The sequence below is a fragment of the Ursus americanus genome, chromosome 14 (genome assembly GCF_024610735.1).
Source record: "Ursus americanus isolate L20-20 chromosome 14, mUrsAme1.1.p, whole genome shotgun sequence".
In the NCBI taxonomy this organism is placed as follows: Eukaryota; Metazoa; Chordata; class Mammalia; order Carnivora; family Ursidae; genus Ursus; species Ursus americanus.
In genome coordinates, this window is record NC_142140.1 from 58,322,959 (window position 1) to 58,340,866 (window position 17,908).

Here is a 17,908-nt window from a genome sequence, read left to right on the forward strand (position 1 = left end):
AGGGTGCAGTTCAGGGTCACCATGTACATTCACATTGTTATGCAACCATCAGCACCATTCACCTCCAGACCTGTTTTCATCTTGCAAAAGTGACACTCTACACCCATTTTAGAAGAACTCCCCAGTGCCCCCCATCACCACCCCACCACTGGCAACCACCATGCATCAGTCTTTTTGTGGCTGGCTTATTTCACTTAACATAATGTTTTCAAGACCCATCCATTTTGTAGCAAGTATTAGAGTTTCCTTCCTTAAGGCTGAATAATATTCAACTGTATATATACACAACATTTCATTTATCCATCCGTCCATTGATGGACACCTGGGTGGCTTCCATTCTGTAGCTATTCTCAATAATGCTGCTACGAGCATGGATGTACAAATATGTCTCTTAGTCCCTGCTTTCTTTCTTTCTTTCTTTCTTTCTTTCTTTCTTTCTTTCTTTTTTTTTTTTTTTTTTTGCTTTCAATTCTTCTGGGTATATACTCAGAAGTACAATTAGTGGATCATATGGTAATTCTATTTTTAATATTTTGAGGACGGCCATACTGGTTTCCTTAGCAACCGCACATTACATTCCTACACACAGTGCACAAGACTTACAATTTCTTCACATCTTCACTTGTTATTTTCTGGGTTTCTTAAAGTAGCCATCCTAATGGGTGTTAGGTGGTAAGACAGTTGCAATTTTAATTACCACAAACTTTTCTCCATCAACAAAATGAAAAGGCAACCAACAGAATGGGAGAAAATAATTGCAAGTCCTGTATCTGACAAAGAACTCACACAACTCAAGAGGGTAAGAAACAAACAATCTAATTTAAAAATGGGGAGAAGAATTGAATAGACACCTTTTCCAAAGAAGAAATCCAAATGGCCAACATTAGGTTACCACACACAGAATGCGAAACATACACAGTGAGAAAGAACTGTCTTCATACAGTAATGCAGGAGACTCAGACACTCCTGCCTGAACACAACTCTGCCACACAATCCCAGCCATAACCCACGTGGCCCCCGAGACAGACGCAATCACCTAGACTTTGAAACCTGCGATAAAGTTACACACACTCTAAGAAATAACGGACACTAACTGACCTCCAAGAGGCATCAACACAGCCCAGACCCTTTGCACACTTCCCTGGCTTTCTTTTTCCCTTTGGAACTTATCACCGTCCCATACACCTTATATGTCACTTCTGTTTCCTTAGAATTTCAGCTCCAAGTGGGAATAGATAATCCCTCTGTCCTGATGACTGCTAAATCAACAGCACCCAGTTCAAAACCTAAATGCTTACTGCAAGGCCAGGTTCACAGTCACACACACCTTCCCCTGGGGGCTTTCACAATTTATCCTAACATACCCAGGGGCTCACATCCATTTGATCTGCCCAGAGTGAAGGATTACATTCCCCATACCAAACACTATAGGGTTCCGTTGGCCCCCAAAGGAATTCCCAAAGGATCCTTCAGCTGACCTGCTGGAAAGAGGCGATCACACGCAGAAGCCTCACTGTGCACAAAGCCCGCCTGCACCTACCCTAGTTTGTCTCCACGACCTGCGGCGGGCGGTGTGTCTTCAGCCTCTGCTACCCAAGAGCCGGAGAGCTCCTCCCCCCCCGCCCCAAGTCAAGAGCAAACAGCCTCTAGGGCCTCGCTGTGCTGTAGGTTTCTGCTGGGAGAGGGCTCCTCACCCCCTGACATCTGGAGGGGGGTTCCTCCTTCGTTCCTCCGTTTTCCCCCGCATGCCCAGCGGCGAGGGGAGCCCCTCGCACTCCCGCTCAGCCACAGGGTTCTCTGCCGCGCTCCCCTAGGGTTCGCATTCCCGCCCTGGTCTCCCAGGGCCGGCTCCCGCAGCCGACCCTGCGGCCTCGCCTGCCGGCGGTCGCAGCCCAGCGTACTCACCACATCCCGCGGGTGAAAGCCAAGGTCTCTCAATCTCGGGCATCCGGTTTCCGGGCTGCAAGCGAAGACTTCGGGGACCCAGGAGCCAACCGCGCTGCATGTTGGGAACACTCTGGGCAGCGGGATGATTGTGTCTGAGGAGGCTCTTACTCTAAACTACGTTTCCCCAAAGGACGCGGGATCCGCGGTGGCTCGCGGTCAGGAAGTGAATACGGTCTGCAGCGGGAAGGTTCTATCTGGAGCTGTTGAGTTTGGATCCGAGGAAGCCCGTGACAGCGCATGCGCGACGCTGCCGGGCTAGTCTGCAGTCGTTAAGCTTCTCCCTTCAGCTCAGGGCGTGATCCCAGCGTTCCGGGATCGAGTCCCACATCGGGCTCCTCCACTGGGAGCCTGCTTCTTCCTCTCCCACTCCCCTGCTGTGTTCCCTCTCTCGCTGGCTATCTCTCTGTCACATAAATAAATAAAATCTTTAAAAAAATAAATAAATTGGGATGTCACTCAAAAGGATACCCCTAGTCTGCAGCTTACTTCACTTATTCCTTGGGTGGTTTTCCTTTTTACCACCCATACCTCTTCTCTTTGCTTCTATTAGGAAATCATAGTGGACTTGCATAGATAGCATTATGCTCATCGAGGGGTTAGATCGCTTCTCAGCCTTTTGGCTAAGATCAAGTGTAGTATCTGTTCTTATCAGTTTAATATCTGATATGTCCTCTATCCAAGGACAATATATTAAATGGATTTCTGGAACAGGGAGATGTAATAGGAGCTTGCTCCTTCCACTCCACCTATCGACCTGGTATTGCAGTACTTCTGGGAATGGTGCACCCCAGCCTAATTAAAGGTTCAGCAGGCAAAAACAAAACAAAACAAAACAAAACAAAACAAAACAAAACAAAACAAAACAAAAAACCCACCAGAAAGTTTCTTTAAACTATGAGGAAGTCTGCTTTTCTGTAGAACAAATCTCAGTCAATGGGTAGGAGCCCCAAAATGATAATACCAAATATATGAGGCCATTTCAAATTATTTCACGAGGATGTTCAATACAAACACCTATACGATGTGCTTCAAATCCATGCGAACTGTCCATGTCCAAATATCCATGTCCAGTCTCACAAACATATGACATGCCCTAAAATTTTTAACCATTGCAAAAATGTGGCTGAACTATATCTTCACTTTTATGGGAAATATTTACGTTAATTCCATGAGTGGAGAATTGTTTCTGCATCACCACCCACTATTCACTAACACTTTTGAACAGTTCCAGAAAAGATCTAAGGCATATTAGGTGGCGTAAGTATACATGAATGGATGATATCCTCATTCACTGAGGCCTCCATCCTTGTTCTTCATCCCCTTTTATCTCTCTTGTCATAGTTTTTTTACTTCATTTGCTTTTATATTATGCAATGAAGCTTAAAATATTTTCCCATAAGAATCTTTTTATATCATTTGCTAGACTTATTTACTACTCAAATTGCTAAAACTATTAAGTTTTTACTATTATGAATAAGATGTTATATTGACAAAATTGTAACAACATACAAAATTTACTAGCATGAAAAATGCCTAAATTTGTATGCACCTGGTAAGATCGACTCAGAATGTATAATTCTTACGTTCCCAGTTACAAAGTTGATTTGCCAGCTCATAGTTGAAATATTTTAATATCTTTTCAGTAAATTAAAGAGATTGACATTAATATACATTTGAAAACACAATTAATAGGATATTTCTCAGAAACATTTTATACATTTATAAAGTACATAACTCATATGAAAACGGTTAATAGAATATTTCTCAGAAACACAGCATTTGTTCAACCAAAAAAAACACACTGTGTCTAACCACACATACTCAATCTTAATAACAACATATCCTGAGGGGTTGTATTCAGTGCTGATAACAGAAAACCCACACAGTCTGCCCAATATGTCGGTAATGCTTCTTTATTTCACAGAAATACTGGGTCAGGGCACCTGCTCAATGATGCTGCGAGGACACAGTCCCATATGTTGTTATGGGTGCACCGTTGCATCTGTTCTAGTGGGATCAGAAACACAGAAGCATGAGAAATAAGAGAATGAGGTGTTCACCATACAAATCAGACGTTATTCGAATATGTTAAGATCTAGAGAAAAGAGGTCAGAGCATTAGGTAACATCCACAGCCATGACATCCTAATCAGTGGCCTGGTGGACAGTATAGGGCTTGCAGGAAAATGCAAACTGTGGACATCTAACCATGGAGGTACATCCAAGATGGGAAAGCTGGTAGGGTGTCTGTGAATGCCCAGCCCTCTGACAAAATGGAAGTCATGCAGTTGGTATTTGTTTTGAGGATACTTTTGATTGGCAAGACTGGCAATCAAGAAAATAGGCTGGAGATGGTGCCCACAAAGTCCCTGTGTATCTGCCCATCTCCTTAAATATTGGTGGCTCAATAAACTGAAAATTGCTTCTTGCAAATCTCATGCAAGCTGGGCTCTTACAGAATTCTATCATGGAACCATATAGAGAAGGCATCCTGGGAAATGTGGTTCCTAGCCTTACCTATGCTGATGGAACACAATCCAACAGAACCATTTCCACCTCTAGATTTCATTCTTTCTTAATTCAAACATATTGTCCACTTCCTAACCAGAACCCAGGACAAAGAGCATACAGCAACAGATGGAAATAATAGTGCATCTGAAACTATACTCTTTCAAGACCATTGCATCCCTACAAATTTCTGCCAACTTACATACTTACAAAATTGCAAGCGAGCAAAATGGAATAATGAAACTCTGGCAAAAAAAAAAAAAAAGGGTGTTGAGAATACATACCTTATGTAAGCAAAGAAGTGCCAGCTTTAAAAGTTGTAGGTTCTCTCAGGAAGATAATAAGATGGAATATATGTAATGGGAAAGTGACACCCAGTTTGGAACACACTGGGCCAGTAAGAAAATCCAAACAAACACCAATGTTACATTAGTCTAAAGGCCTCATACTTACAGAACAATTTTAAAAACCTATATAAAATTAAACCCAATGCATATTCAAAACACACATCAAATCACCCATGGCTGTATCACACTTCAAAATGGAAACCGAAATATTACCTGAATTCATGAGGGAAAAAACCCATAATATATCAAAATTCGTGTTCTATATAGATGTACTTAGAATACTTGAGAATTTTCATGTCAATGTTTAGTTGAAAAAGATATGGAAATTCACTTGCTAGAGGTTCATGTTAAGGATGAGATACTGAGCAATACCATCTTTGTAACCTTTATAAGATTTCTCTTCTGGTGTGAATTTTCCAAACTGTTTTACACAAATTAATTTGCATCAGGTTTTCTCACGTTACTTATATTTATAGGTTTTCCTTTGACTATGAGTTCTCACATGACTATGAAAGGATTTGGGACAACTGAAAGTTTTCCCACATTTTTCACATGTATGAGGTTTCTCTCTAGTCTGCATCCTTATTGTTTTGGAAGGATGAGGGCCATTTGAAGTCTTTCCCGCATTGCTTGCAATTAGAGGCTTCTCTCCACTGTGTTTTTTGACATGTTTGTGTAAGGATGAGGACCAACAAAATGCTTTCCCACATTTTTCACACTTATAGGGTTTTTCTCTAGTCTGCATTCTTAGATTTTTGGGAGGATGAGGGCCAACGGAAAATTTTCCCACATTGCTTGTATTTATGGGTTTCTCTCCAGTGTGCTTTCTGTTATGTTTGTGTAAGGATGAAGACCAACCAAATGTTTTCCCACACTTTTCACACTTATAAGGTTTCTCTCCGGTCTTCATTATTGCATTTTTGGAAGGATGAGGGCCAACTGAAGGCCTTTCCTCATTGCTTGCATTTACAAGTTTCTCTCCAGTGTGCATTCTGACATGTTTGTGTAAGGATGAGGGCCAACCAAATGCTTTCCCACATTTTTCACATTTATAGGGTTTCTCTCCATTGTGAATTCTCACATGTCTCTGAAAGGATGTGAGCCAACAGTAGGCTTTCCCACACTGCTTACATTCATAGGGTTTCTCTCCAGTGTGCATTATCATATGTACTCGAAAGGATTTGGGACAGCTAAAGCCTTTTCCACACTGCTTACATTCATAGGGTTTCCCACCATTATGCATCATCACATGTACTCGAAAGGATTTAGGACAACTGAAGGCTTTCCCACACTGCTTACACTCATAGGGTTTCTCTCCAGTGTGACTCCTTATATGTCCAGTGAGGGAATGGGAACGAATAAATGTTTTCCCACAAAGTTTACATGCATAGGGCTTCTCTCCACTGTGGGTTTTCACATGATTCCTTAGGTATGAAGAACAACTGAAGGCTTTCCCACATTCCTCACACTGATATAGTTTGCGTCCAGTGTGACTCCTTTTGTGTCTCTTAAGGGATGAACGATGCCTGAAGACTTTTCCACACTGACTGCATTCATACAGTTTTACTCCACTTGCAGATTTCTTGTACAGCTTAATATTTGGAATACGGCTGATGGTTTCTCCACATGTATTACCTTTGTTACTTTCACAGAGTCTCTCCACTATATGACTTCTGCTAAAAACAGGGTGGGAGGAGCACATTATTAATGGTTTGTGTATTCACCATTTATTAATATTTGTTAATGAATGCTAGGATTACATTTCTACCATTTTCTGTATAAATGTAGGGGTTTTTAAAAAAGATTTTATTGAGGGGCGCCTGGGTGGCACAGCAGTTGGGCGTCTGCCTTCGGCTCAGGGCATGATCCCGGCGTTATGGGATCGAGCCCCACATCAGGCTCCTCTGCTATGAGCCTGCTTCTTCCTCTCCCACTCCCCCTGCTTGTGTTCCCTCTCTCGCTGGCTGTCTCTAGCTCTGTCGAATAAATAAATAAAATCTTAAAAAAAAAAGATTTTATTGATTTATTTGAGAGAGACAGAGTACCATAGCAGGGAGGAACAGAGGGAGAAAGAGAAGCGGACTCCCCACTGGGCAGGGAGCCTGATGTGAGGCTTGATCCCAGGACCCCAGGATCATGACCTGAGCTGAAGGCAGACGCTTAACCAACTGAGCCACCCAGGTGCCCCATAAATGTAGATTTTCTGTCTTGTTTGAATTATTTCAAAGTGGAATAAACTAGCTGCTTTGGGAATGGGATTAAGCACAGCCCATTACTACAACAGCATTTCTCATATAGGGTTCCCTGATCATTGTTTCCCACTAAATTATCTTTCAAATGCTCAGTGTCTGAGTCACATGAAGGAAAAAAGGGAGGGAATGACTTGTGAATAAACAAATCTGGAGCTAGGTTTATCAGTTGTTGTTTTTTTTAATTTCATGAAATAGTAAGATTCTCTACCGGGATATTGTGTTTTCTCCTAAGTGCAACTCACCTCAAATGTCTCCCCTCATTGTTGGGCTTATCTTCTATGCACTGGTCTTCCCAATTTTCTCCAAAAATGGAGGTCCAGTAATCATTTTTTATGAACCTTGCTATTTTCTGTTCATTGGATAATTTTTCCCCAAAAATATCCTGCTGAGAAATGGACCCATTGGTTTTAAGTTGAGTGTCATCATCTAAAACAAAACAGTGAATAAATCTTATAAGGAAGGCACCTGTGACCAAAGAAATACATTCAGTTTAGCTGTTTCAAAACTTCACTACTAAGAGGCACAAGAGGTCAAAATAGAGGCGATTTATTTTTTATTTTTTAACAGATTTTATTTATTATTTGACACAGAGAGAGAACACAAGCAGGGGGAGCAGCAGGCAGAGGGAGAGGGAGAAGCAGGCCCCATGCAGAGCAGGGAGCCCAACATGGGGCTTGATCCCAGGACCATATCATGACCTGAGCTGAAGGCAGACACTTAACCAACTGAGCCACCCAGATGCCCCTGGAGGTGATTTAATATGCACAGAAAAATCACAAGGTTTCAAAACAACAAATTTCTCCATGCCCACAAAGTGACCCACGAATATATACCCAGACTGATGACACTGAAGAACCCTAAGTATTTTAAAGAAGGAAATACACAGGTTAGGAAAACACAGGTTAATATATAGATTTTTACTGTCAGAGAAACTGTTAGATTCTAGATCCATGACAGCTGTGATCATGCCTGCTTTATTTATCAATGTGTTTTCCTTCTTTATTCCAAATCTTGAAATAGGCTTAATGAATAAGAAATACTTACTCTTTAAATAACTAAGTGAAGGATTGATGCCTCCTTACCTACTGAGACCAGGTTCCTGAAGGTTTCCAGCATCACATCTTTATAGAGCCTCCTCTGAGCAGGATTCAGCAGGGCCCACTCCTCTTGGGTGAAGTCCACAATCACATCCTCGAAGACCACCGAGTCCTAAAACAAACCACATAATTGTAGGAGAGTGGGTGACACTGACAACACAGGGAAGGTGTACTCAAACTCATGTATAATAATGTTTTTAGGAGCACTGGCAAAAATTTGAAAACACCCAAATAGCCACTAGTAATAGAGTTAATAAAAAATAATGCTATATCCTTACAAGTGAATACAAGAGAGAAGTAAAGGTTAATTAACTATTATTCTTCGTAGAAGACCATGAAATAACTTTAAACAAAAAAAGTCTGACATAAAATAGCATGTACGCTGTGATTCCATTTACCTGCCTTATAAAACATCCAAAGTTATAGTGTCTTTATTTAATGATGCACACACAGGTGATAAAAGCATGGCTATTATCATCACATGATTCAAGATACTGGTTACATCCGGAGAGGAGGGAATCACTTCCAGTGGAGTGTCTGATGTCAAGAACTGTTTTAGATCTAGGGCTGGATTTTATTTTTCAGGTGTTTTTTGTTTGTTTGTTTGTTTTTTAGATTATTTATTTATTTATTCGACAGAGAGAGAGAGACAGCCAGCGAGAGAGGGAGCACAAGCAGGGGGAGTGGGAGAGGAAGAAGCAGGCGCATAGCGGAGGAGCCTGATGTGGGGCTCGATCCCATAACGCCGGGATCACGCCCTGAGCCAAAGGCAGACGCTCAACCGCTGCGCCACCCAGGCGCCCCTACAGGTGTTTATTTTTTTATTATTTCTATGAACTGTCCAAGATGTCTTATGTGCTTTTCTGCAGTATGTTGTACTTTACAATGAAACTCTATAATCAATTAATATAATTTACCTGAAATCATCTTAAGAATTATAGAAAGCGATTTTATAATACTCAATGAAACACATGAAAACACATACCATAGGGGAATCAATGGTAAGATGCATAGCCCAATAAAGGGTGTAGTTAAAAAAAGATTATTCAAAAAGGAACATACAAATAGAGTGAAGTTCATTATTTTCTGTCAAAAGAAGTACAAAACTAGGTTCCCATTGCCTCACTCCTGGTCAGCATTGTACTAGAAATCCAAACCAGTGCCGCCTGAAAATAAACAAATATGCAGAATTACAAAAGAACAGAAGATCATTGTTTGTTTGTTTGTTTGTTTTTTAAAGATTGTATTTATTTATTTGACAGAGAGATAGCCAGCAAGAGAGGGAACACAGCAGGGGAGTGGGAGAGGAAGAAGCAGGCTCCCAGCGGAGGAGCCCGATGTGGGGCTCGATCCTGCAACGCCGGGATCACGCCCTGAGCCGAAGGCAGACGCTTAACGACTGCGCTACCCAGGCGCCCCCAGAAGATCATTGTTATCCTTAGCACTAACAAGCATATGCATAGGGCCCCAACAGAACAAAAAGAACCAAAGAAAAAGATTTTTAGCAAGATTCTAGAATAAAAACACAAGATGAAAATATAACTCATTACCTTTCCATTTAATAACAACGCAAAGTTGGAAAAGTCATGTTAAAAAGCAAACACGACTGTATGGCAATATGAAATACCCTGTGCACCTGCTTTCCAGTGAAGCTGGTGAAATTACTTTTAAAACCATCGTTTCAAGCTCTGGAAAGAGTCCTGAGGGCATACAGCTGAGGAAACAGGTACTCAAGAAACTCTACGTGAATTCAGTAAGAAAAGTTAACAGTCTGGTATGTGAACCAAGAGCACTCTCTCTCTCCCTAGACTTCTTTCCCAGGCTGCAGCCAAAAACACAGACTCTCTGTCCCCACAGTTCCTAGTCAGAGAAGGAGGATGTCAGCATTTCTCGTCCTGCCCCAGTTAGCTGTGACTGAGTTTAAGCTCCAAGCAGGTACAATTGACAGTGAGGGCTCTCCACTTCACCAGCCCCCATCTGTGGAATGCGGGCTCTACAGTGGGTTCAGGGCTGATGAGAATACTGCGGACCTGACTGCTCTTGTTCTGCCTCGTAAGGCAGACGTTCCACATGCAAGAGAGGCCAGCTGAGAAGACATCAGGGAACTGCCCTTCCTCCACTTAATGCTCAGCTCTTAAATTGACGTGTCACTCAGAAAGAAGTGTACCATTGTCCCCATCTCACTGCAGTTCCCTGGCTCAGAGATTTTGACAAGGCGGAAAAGCAGGCAGTAAAAGAGATAGCTCTCAGCCTCTTCCCAAAGAGCTGACTTCATTTGCAACAGAAGATGGAGAACCTTAAGCCTAAGGGTGCTCTCGAAAACAGTCCAAGCTATACTGAAAGGCAACAGGGGAGAGATTCAAGATACAGGCAAAACTGTAGTCCACCTTGTTTGCAAGGGAGAAACAGGGAAAGAGGAAGCTGGGAGGAACCCTCCAAGGGTCTGAACAATTAACAGACACTGACCTGTGAAACGATGCCTTCGAAGGAGTCCAAATTTGACTGGATTAGTCTATAGACCAATGTATGCACCCTGGCAGGTTCAAAACAATAAAGCAGTCAGGCGACAATTAGTGGAGCTTAACAGCTTAACCGTGGATAGTCAAGGAAAGAAAAGAAGAAAACCCTGCCAACACTACTGCCATCCCAGGGTGACTGAGGAGGAGGAGTATCAGAGGCTTAACACTGAAGGGGTTGGGAGGGGAATGAAATAGATTTGATTGAAATAATCCAGCCAGTCACCAAGCAAACACAAACAACAGTCACAGGCCCCAGAGGATAGGGGCTAGTACCCCAAAGTCGCTACAATATATTACCTATAGTCTCCAGTTTCCAATAAAAAATTACAAGGCATGCAATAAAAAGGACATTGTGATCCTTATGGCGGAAAAATTAGCAGGCAACAGAAACTGAGAGCAAACAGATGTTGGATTCAACAGAAGAAGGCTTCGAAGTAACTATTTCAAATACGTTCAAAGAACTAAAGGAAATCAGGATTAAAGATGTAAAGGAATATATGATGACAATGATACCCCAAATAATGTCAATAAAGAGAAATTATTCTGAATTATTCTAAATTAGAACTCAATGTCACCAAGATGTCATCTCCCCAAAAAGAAATTTGTAGTCTTTATAAAATTCCAGTTAATCCTCAGACCTCATGTTCCAGGGCCTCACAAAAACAACTTCTCCAAACCGAATAGAACAAATGTCCAAAAAAGACAAAATGTTCTTAAGAACAAAGTAGGGGCTCTCCAAACACATCAAGGAATTCGAAACCACAATAATCAGGGCAATATGTTATTAGTATAGGGATAAACAAATAGATTCATGGAAAGGAAAAGAATCCTAAAGAGATGCCCATGTATATGGAAATTTGATAAATGACAGAACAAGCATCACAGAGCAGTGGCAGGAATGATGCACACATAATACATGGGGCAGGGAGAAACTGGTACCCAACCAGGAAAAATGCACTGTATTCCCATCTAGTCCATGAACAAGAACCACTTTATTCTATGTTTAAACGTGAAAGACAGGAGCACCTGGGTGGTGCAGTTGGTTAAGCGCCCAACTCTTGGGTTCAGCACAGGGCATGATCTCAGGGTTGTGAGATGGAGCGGTCAGCGGGGAGTCTGCTTGAGATTCTCTTTCCCTCTCCCTCTGATCTGACCTCCACACTCTCTCTCTCAAATAAATGAATAAATAAATAAATAAATAAATAAGATTTCACTCATTTATTTGAGAGAGAAAGCGAGAGAGCACACAAGTGGGGGGAGGGGCAGAAGGAGAAGACTCCCTGCTGGGCAGGGAGCCCAACATGGGGCTCGATCCCAGGACCCCAAAATCATGACCTGGGCCAAAATCAAGAGTTGGACGCTTAACTGACTGAGCCACCCAGTTTCCGCTCAAATAAATAAATCTTAAAAAAATAAGATTAAGAAACTGAAATGGTAAACCACAATTTGAGATAAAGATACTTGCAACATGTACAAATATAAAAGTATGCACGCAGAGTAAAAATTAATGGTCAAACAAATGAATAAAAAATAGGAAATGACTAAAACATGTATCACAAAAGATGTAAGACCACATACAAGAAAAGAGTCGACCTCATTGGTAACGAGCAAATAGCAAAATAAAATCTCAAATAGATCCCATTTCAAACCAAGAAGGGCAAAAATTACTAAATTAGATGATCTCAGGTGTTGACGGTCACATGGAACAAACAAGCAGTTATGCACACGTGTGTGGAGAGTCAGCTGGTGCACTTCACTGGAATTGTCTCATGAATTTGAACATGGCCATGATCTACAATCTAGAGTTTTCCTCCAATATGTGGCAAATGTACTACACATTTGACCTCCGACACTGAAACAAGACTCGTAGGAGTGGCATTTTTCATAAAAGCAAGAAAACAAACTTGAAAGACCCAAACCCCATAAGCACTGGAATGGAAGAATCAATTGAATGACTGCACTCTCAGTAGAATGTAAGAAACAGACTAAGGCAAAGAACCAGAGGAAAGCCTTTCCAGTGTAATTCTGTTAACACTTATTTATTGCATTTCCCAAAGAAGTAAAACCAAGCAGGACACTACTTAGTAAAAAAAAAAAAAAAAAAAAAAAAATCGTAAAAGGTAAAGGTATGAAGATTAAGCAAAGCAGCAAACAGTGGTCGTTGATGGAACAAGACAGTGGTGCGTTCAGGGAGGGTCATGTCCGGAGACTCTTATCACTACCCAAGGTCCACTTACGAATCTAGGTGGTGAATCCACAGATGTTTACTCTGTGATTAGTTTTTAAGTGTCCAATAAAACTTTGCATACATTCTAAATAGAATAGAGGTCACCATGACAGTTAAAGCATTAATCAAGGTTGGAAAATAACACTCTTTGTACGTTTGCTTACCATGTAATAAGAAAAAGTCAGTATTAATTAATAAACTTGGGTAGAAAAATATTAGAATCAGATCAAGTGCCTAATTAGAGAGAACTGGTCGCATAAACTTGAAAATTAAAGACGTTTGACATATGAAAAGGTCTGCAGGACGATCATTAGAACAAATAAGAAAAGTATGTTGCCTTGTGTACATCATGTTACCTTTCCTATAACAAAAGAAAAACTTTGGCACTTTTCTTTTTATAGAAAGAAACACTGATAAAAATGCATGAGAAATGATTAAAACTGGTTGTCTGAGGGTGGCTGGGTAGGACTGGCGTGGACCAGGGTATGCGGGCAGGGAGTTGCCTTATGTTAGATGGTCAATGTTTTGCAGTTTTTATTATTTTTTTTTAAGATTTATTTATTCGACAGAGATAGAGACAGCCAGCGAGAGAGGGAACACAAGCAGGGGGAGTGGGAGAGGAAGAAGCAGGCTCCTAGCGGAGGAGCCTGATGTGGGGCTCGATCCCATAACGCCGGGATCACGCCCTGAGCCGAAGGCAGACACTTAACCGCTGTGCCACCCAGGCGCCCCTGCAGAGTTTTTAAACCTTTGCATACATTATTTACTTTACATAAAAGAAATCTACATAAATTGTATTTTGTTTTTTTAAAAAATTATTTATTTTAGAGAGAAAGGGAGAGCACTCGAGGGAGGGGAGAGGGGGAGAGAATCGCAAGCAGATTCCATGCTGAGCTTGGAGCCTGACTTAGACTCTGCTGGGGGACTCAATCTCATGACCCTGAGATCATGACCTGAGCTGCCACCAAGCGTCAGACACCTAACCAACTGCACCCTCAAGGGGTCCCTCACACTTGGGAGTATTTTCAAGAATGAGTAGGATACTTCGCACATTAGGGGTTTGGACCTAACCCATTCAATGCACTATGATTTTCAAGGATTTGCATATGCAAAGGTAATTGTCCTCATATTGGTTAAAATAAGAATTGTCTTAGGAATAGTACATTTTAAATTTCATAACTCTATAGAGACAATCACTGATTAAAAAAAAAACTATGGAAAAAGTGAAAAATTAACCTGAGAGTTTAAATACACCCATCTCCTATCAGGATGTTGTCTTGTCAAAAAAGGAAGAAAAATGTCACATGCTTCCAGAATGCTCTTCTCTTCTATTTTATCTCTCAATCCATTTCTACTCACACAAGAAAATAAAAATCTTACACACTCAAACAGGGAAATGAAAAGGCCAAGCGTTTAGGGAGACTGGAGTCATACAGCAGCAATATTCGATACAGAAATCAGAAGGGAAGAAAACCGAACGTTTCCATCGGCTCAGATAAAGCCACTCACTGATCCACTGTTTGCAAAGAAAACCCTCCAAGTTCAGAAGGTGACCCATTCATTCACAGGCTTGGGGGCCAAGACTTCACTGCAGAAATACCAGTCTTCTGCTGGTCAGTCCCCGGTGACGGAGGGTAGGGAGACCTGAGCAGATGCAGGGATGAACTCTGGAGCCCCACACACCCTCCTCTCCCCAGCCTGCAGTGTGGAGTGCTCCCTCTCCAGGCTTCAGTGCTCAGCAGCCAGGAAAGTCTTGGCTGGAGTCAGTTTAAGACTCTACCCCAAATGCACCCCCACATTCATAACTCTTTCTCCAGGAGACAGACCCCCAAAAAGTCTTTCTCTAAGTCTGACCTCGATGGTCTCTCAGTGTGCACAGACCACGCTCCGATCGCACAACCTCCGTGCGTGCCCACCCCAAATATGTCATTTAGGAACAGCCCCAAGGCAGTGGCAAGCACAACCTCAGAAAGGGCAGCTCCTCCAGCCACACACGTGTGTCGGTGCCCTGAAGCGGTTCTAGGCCCACACGCTCCTCCTCCAGATGGTGTGGGCAGCCTGGGACACAGGCACCGGAGAGAATCTCCAGAAAGAAACCATTTCATCCCCCCCCCCTCCGTTGCTTGGCTGGCCTTGCTTAGCTTGGGGTCACTGGGCAGGGCCCCCACCCCCACTCCAGCTAGTCAGCCGGTAGCGTGAATCTCTGAAGTCCAGTAATACCAGACAGACTAGAATGATCCATGGTCATGAACTCCCCACCCTGTAAAGGAACAGCTGACATTTTCGGTGAGTCCTTGTAATTAACCAATTAATACGCCAGACGTTGTGTGTGTGGAAATGCATTCATAATGGGGCAGAGGGTTTCTCTATTTCCCATAGATTCTTTTCCCCAGTAGCATCCTCAAGGCTAAGGTCTGGAACTCCACTTGTCATCACCAAAAAGAAAACAACAGATGTGAGAAACTTAACCACTCGTGCTCCCGGAGAGAAAAAAGACACAAAAGAATTTTTAACAAATGCAATGTAAGACTAGATCTTCTTTCCTCCTCTGAAATTGACCCCTCCCTTGTTTCTTTGCAAATATCTTATCTAATCTTTCAAAGTCTATTAGTTAAGTGTATTTTACATTTACTGAAAAATCTGAGGCTTGAATAACCAAATAAATCTTTTCAAGGTGACAAACCCCAGGGAGGGGCAGTGCAGAACTGGAACGCAGACATAGATGACTCAAGGGTCAAGCACGGCCATCCTACCACGTGGGACATCCACCCCCCACCACCTGTTCTCTGAAACGCTCCCGGAACACCCTCCCAGAGGGCACTGGCTCCTGTCCCATTGCAGGTCTCCAGTGCATTTTGCTCTGCAGACTTGCACTGGCTCACTGGGTGGGTTTTCTCCGTCCTTCGGTTTTGCTTCCTTCACTGTGAAAACCCAGAGGGCAGGAACCCTTCCTCTTCCCCTCAGTGGCAGCATCTGGTCGGCTGACGACTAAAGTCCCTCCAGGAAACGAGAACTAGGGTTGGGTCACTTAGGGATCGAGGACCTACCAGGGGATCTCTCCGAGCCCAGGGCCCTAAGCAGGTCTCCCCAGACTTCCTCGCCCGCCCCGCCAAGGCTGTCCTCAGGGTGGAGCCGACCCGGGGCTGAGATTCCCCGACCCCGCGTGGAGAGCAGTTGCGCTCATCTGGTCACCCCGGGAAGTTCGGAGAACCCAGACCCACGCGCGGATGGGACAGGACGCCGGGACCTCAGCTCGCGGCCAAGGGTGGAAACTCGGGTCAGAGCCTGGACAGGGGTGGAGCGGGGAGGAACCCGGGCCGCGGCCACCTCCAGCGGGTACCGGCCTGGGGGAACCAGCCCCTCCGGGTGTCGGTCAGACCCCGCGCACTCACCATCTCTCAGCCCCGCTCCTGGCTCTCTCGGCGTCCTCGCCGTGACCCCGCGGCCCGTGCAGGTGAGAGCGAAGCGGATTCAAGACACCTGCGGCCGCAAGGGGCCGGTGCACACTGGGGCCTCGGGCAATCTGAGAGCCTAGGCCACAAGGCGGGGAGCGCGCCCGCCCCCGGCTCTGATTGGACGGTGCTCCGAGCCCACGGATCCTGATTGGATAGTGCTCCGAACCCCGCCCCAGCCCTCCCACTTGGACAGGCCAACACCCTTGCGGCAGGGCCCCCGATGGGACGATTCGGCACAACTAGAACACACGTGGCTGGCCTCTTCCGGCTGGTCACAGTAGCGACGTTGGTATCCAAGTAGAGCTAGCTCCAGTTCCTCGAGGAGGACTTCGGCGTCCTCCCGCAGCTCGGTGGCACCGCATTTCCAGACCCCGTTTCCCCACGGAGCAACGGGGCTGAGACAGACTGAGCAGAGCTGGGCTGGGACAAGGCGGCCCGGGCCGGGAGGGCCTGGTATCTTCCAGGGGTCAGAGGTTGGCTTGGGACTGCAAGATCACCCACGCGTCTGTGTTCTTTAAGCACACAGGCATTTGACAGTGACTTCAGCGCGTGCGGCGCAGGGTCTGGGCACGTTCTGATGTTTGGCGGTTGACCCTGTGGAGGCCTCATCTGTGCTGCCCCACCCCCACTCACCTGCTGCTTCGGATCAGGAAAGTCCGGCCGAGGAGAGCCGGCGCCAGCGGGAAATTCGAACCCTGGGCACAGGAACTTTTCTCAGAACAACCACAAGTTACCAGATGTGTTTATTAACATTCTCGGGCTCACATTTCACAGTAAAGAGAAATTAATTGCAGATCCATGTTTTAGTATGTCCCTAGAGACTCTGAAATGTGAATGGCTATGATATCCCTCAGGCCACTTAACTCTTAGAAGAAAATAGCAGAAGCTTAAATAAATTTGGAATGGACCCAGAAATTTAATATGCTTAACAGATTGAGTCAAAATTCCTAGTGCATTTAATATGCTTCCCTGTGAAGAAAATACTTACCAGTTTAAAAGCCAGCGGACGGAAACTCTATTGCTTATTTTATTTAAAAGTTGAAAAAGTTCATGTTTTATGGTTTTTAAAAAGTATTGTCCACTTTCATAAAAAAAATAGTGCCCAGAGACGTAGCATGTAGAAAAGAGGGTTCTCATTAAAAATATATTACTCATGGCACCTGGGTGGCTCAGTCAGTCAAGTGGCTGCCTTTGGCTCAGGACATGATCTCAGGGTCCTGGGATCGAGCCCCACATCATGATCCCGGCTCAGCAGGAAGCCTGCTTCCTGCTCTCCCTCTGCTTGTGTTCCCTCTCTCACTGTGTCTCTCTCTGTGTCTCTCTCTGTCAAATAAATTTAAAAATCTTAAAAACAAAAATCAGCCTGAGATTTAAAAATCTGCCTTAAAACTCTCTCCTAGCGCACCCTTTAGCATTCACGTCCATTTGCCCTCTCCAAATTTCAATTTTATTAGTTTTTGTACATAGTCAGCATTTCTTTACGTAGAGAGAAGCAACTTCAACTACATTTTTTTCGCCCCTTAGACATACAAATGGTTTACAACTGATATATGCTTT

At 43.6% G+C, this 17,908-nt stretch overlaps 2 protein-coding genes and 1 non-coding gene across 4 annotated transcripts in view; 1 reads left to right on the forward strand and 2 right to left on the reverse strand.

Moving 5' to 3' along the window:
• The window catches only part of LOC123793973 (uncharacterized), a 75,899-nt gene extending 72,914 nt beyond the window's left edge, over positions 1 to 2,985 (reverse strand). The window contains exons 1-2 of the mRNA XM_045800079.2: positions 2,968 to 2,985; positions 1,906 to 2,061 (exon numbers count right to left, since the gene is read on the reverse strand). Of these exons, the coding sequence (XP_045656035.2) occupies positions 1,906 to 2,061; positions 2,968 to 2,985 (174 nt within the window). The remainder of the gene's footprint in view (positions 1 to 1,905; positions 2,062 to 2,967) is intronic.
• LOC123794071 (U2 spliceosomal RNA) lies at positions 2,548 to 2,738 on the forward strand. The gene has a single exon (XR_006780122.1). It is a non-coding gene; the product is annotated as a U2 spliceosomal RNA (small nuclear RNA).
• Positions 2,986 to 3,559: 574 nt separating the features above from the next.
• On the reverse strand, positions 3,560 to 16,424 carry ZNF556 (zinc finger protein 556). Of its 2 annotated transcripts, none has more exons than XM_087867413.1 (4): positions 16,289 to 16,424; positions 8,136 to 8,262; positions 7,296 to 7,479; positions 3,560 to 6,474 (listed from the first exon to the last, which is right to left on the reverse strand). In XM_087867413.1, exons 1-4 carry the CDS (start codon positions 16,289 to 16,291, stop codon positions 5,262 to 5,264), a joined length of 1,527 nt encoding a protein of 508 aa, XP_087723539.1. In that variant the 5' UTR covers positions 16,292 to 16,424; the 3' UTR covers positions 3,560 to 5,261. The 2 variants fall into 2 exon arrangements, with proteins under 2 accessions (XP_087723539.1, XP_045656004.2); XM_045800048.2 differs by having other exon boundaries at positions 3,560 to 6,477.
• Positions 16,425 to 17,908: the final 1,484 nt, after the last annotated feature.

What these genes read in the sequence shown, in the direction of transcription:
- ZNF556 (XM_045800048.2), bottom strand. An exon ending in CAGGAACCTGGTCTCAGTAG is followed by an intron (nt 7,480 to 8,135) that starts GTAAGGAGGCAT and finishes GTTTTGTTTTAG; the next exon opens with ATGATGACACTCAACTTAAA. An exon ending in AATGAGGGGAGACATTTGAG is followed by an intron (nt 6,478 to 7,295) that starts GTGAGTTGCACT and finishes CCCTGTTTTTAG; the next exon opens with CAGAAGTCATATAGTGGAGA.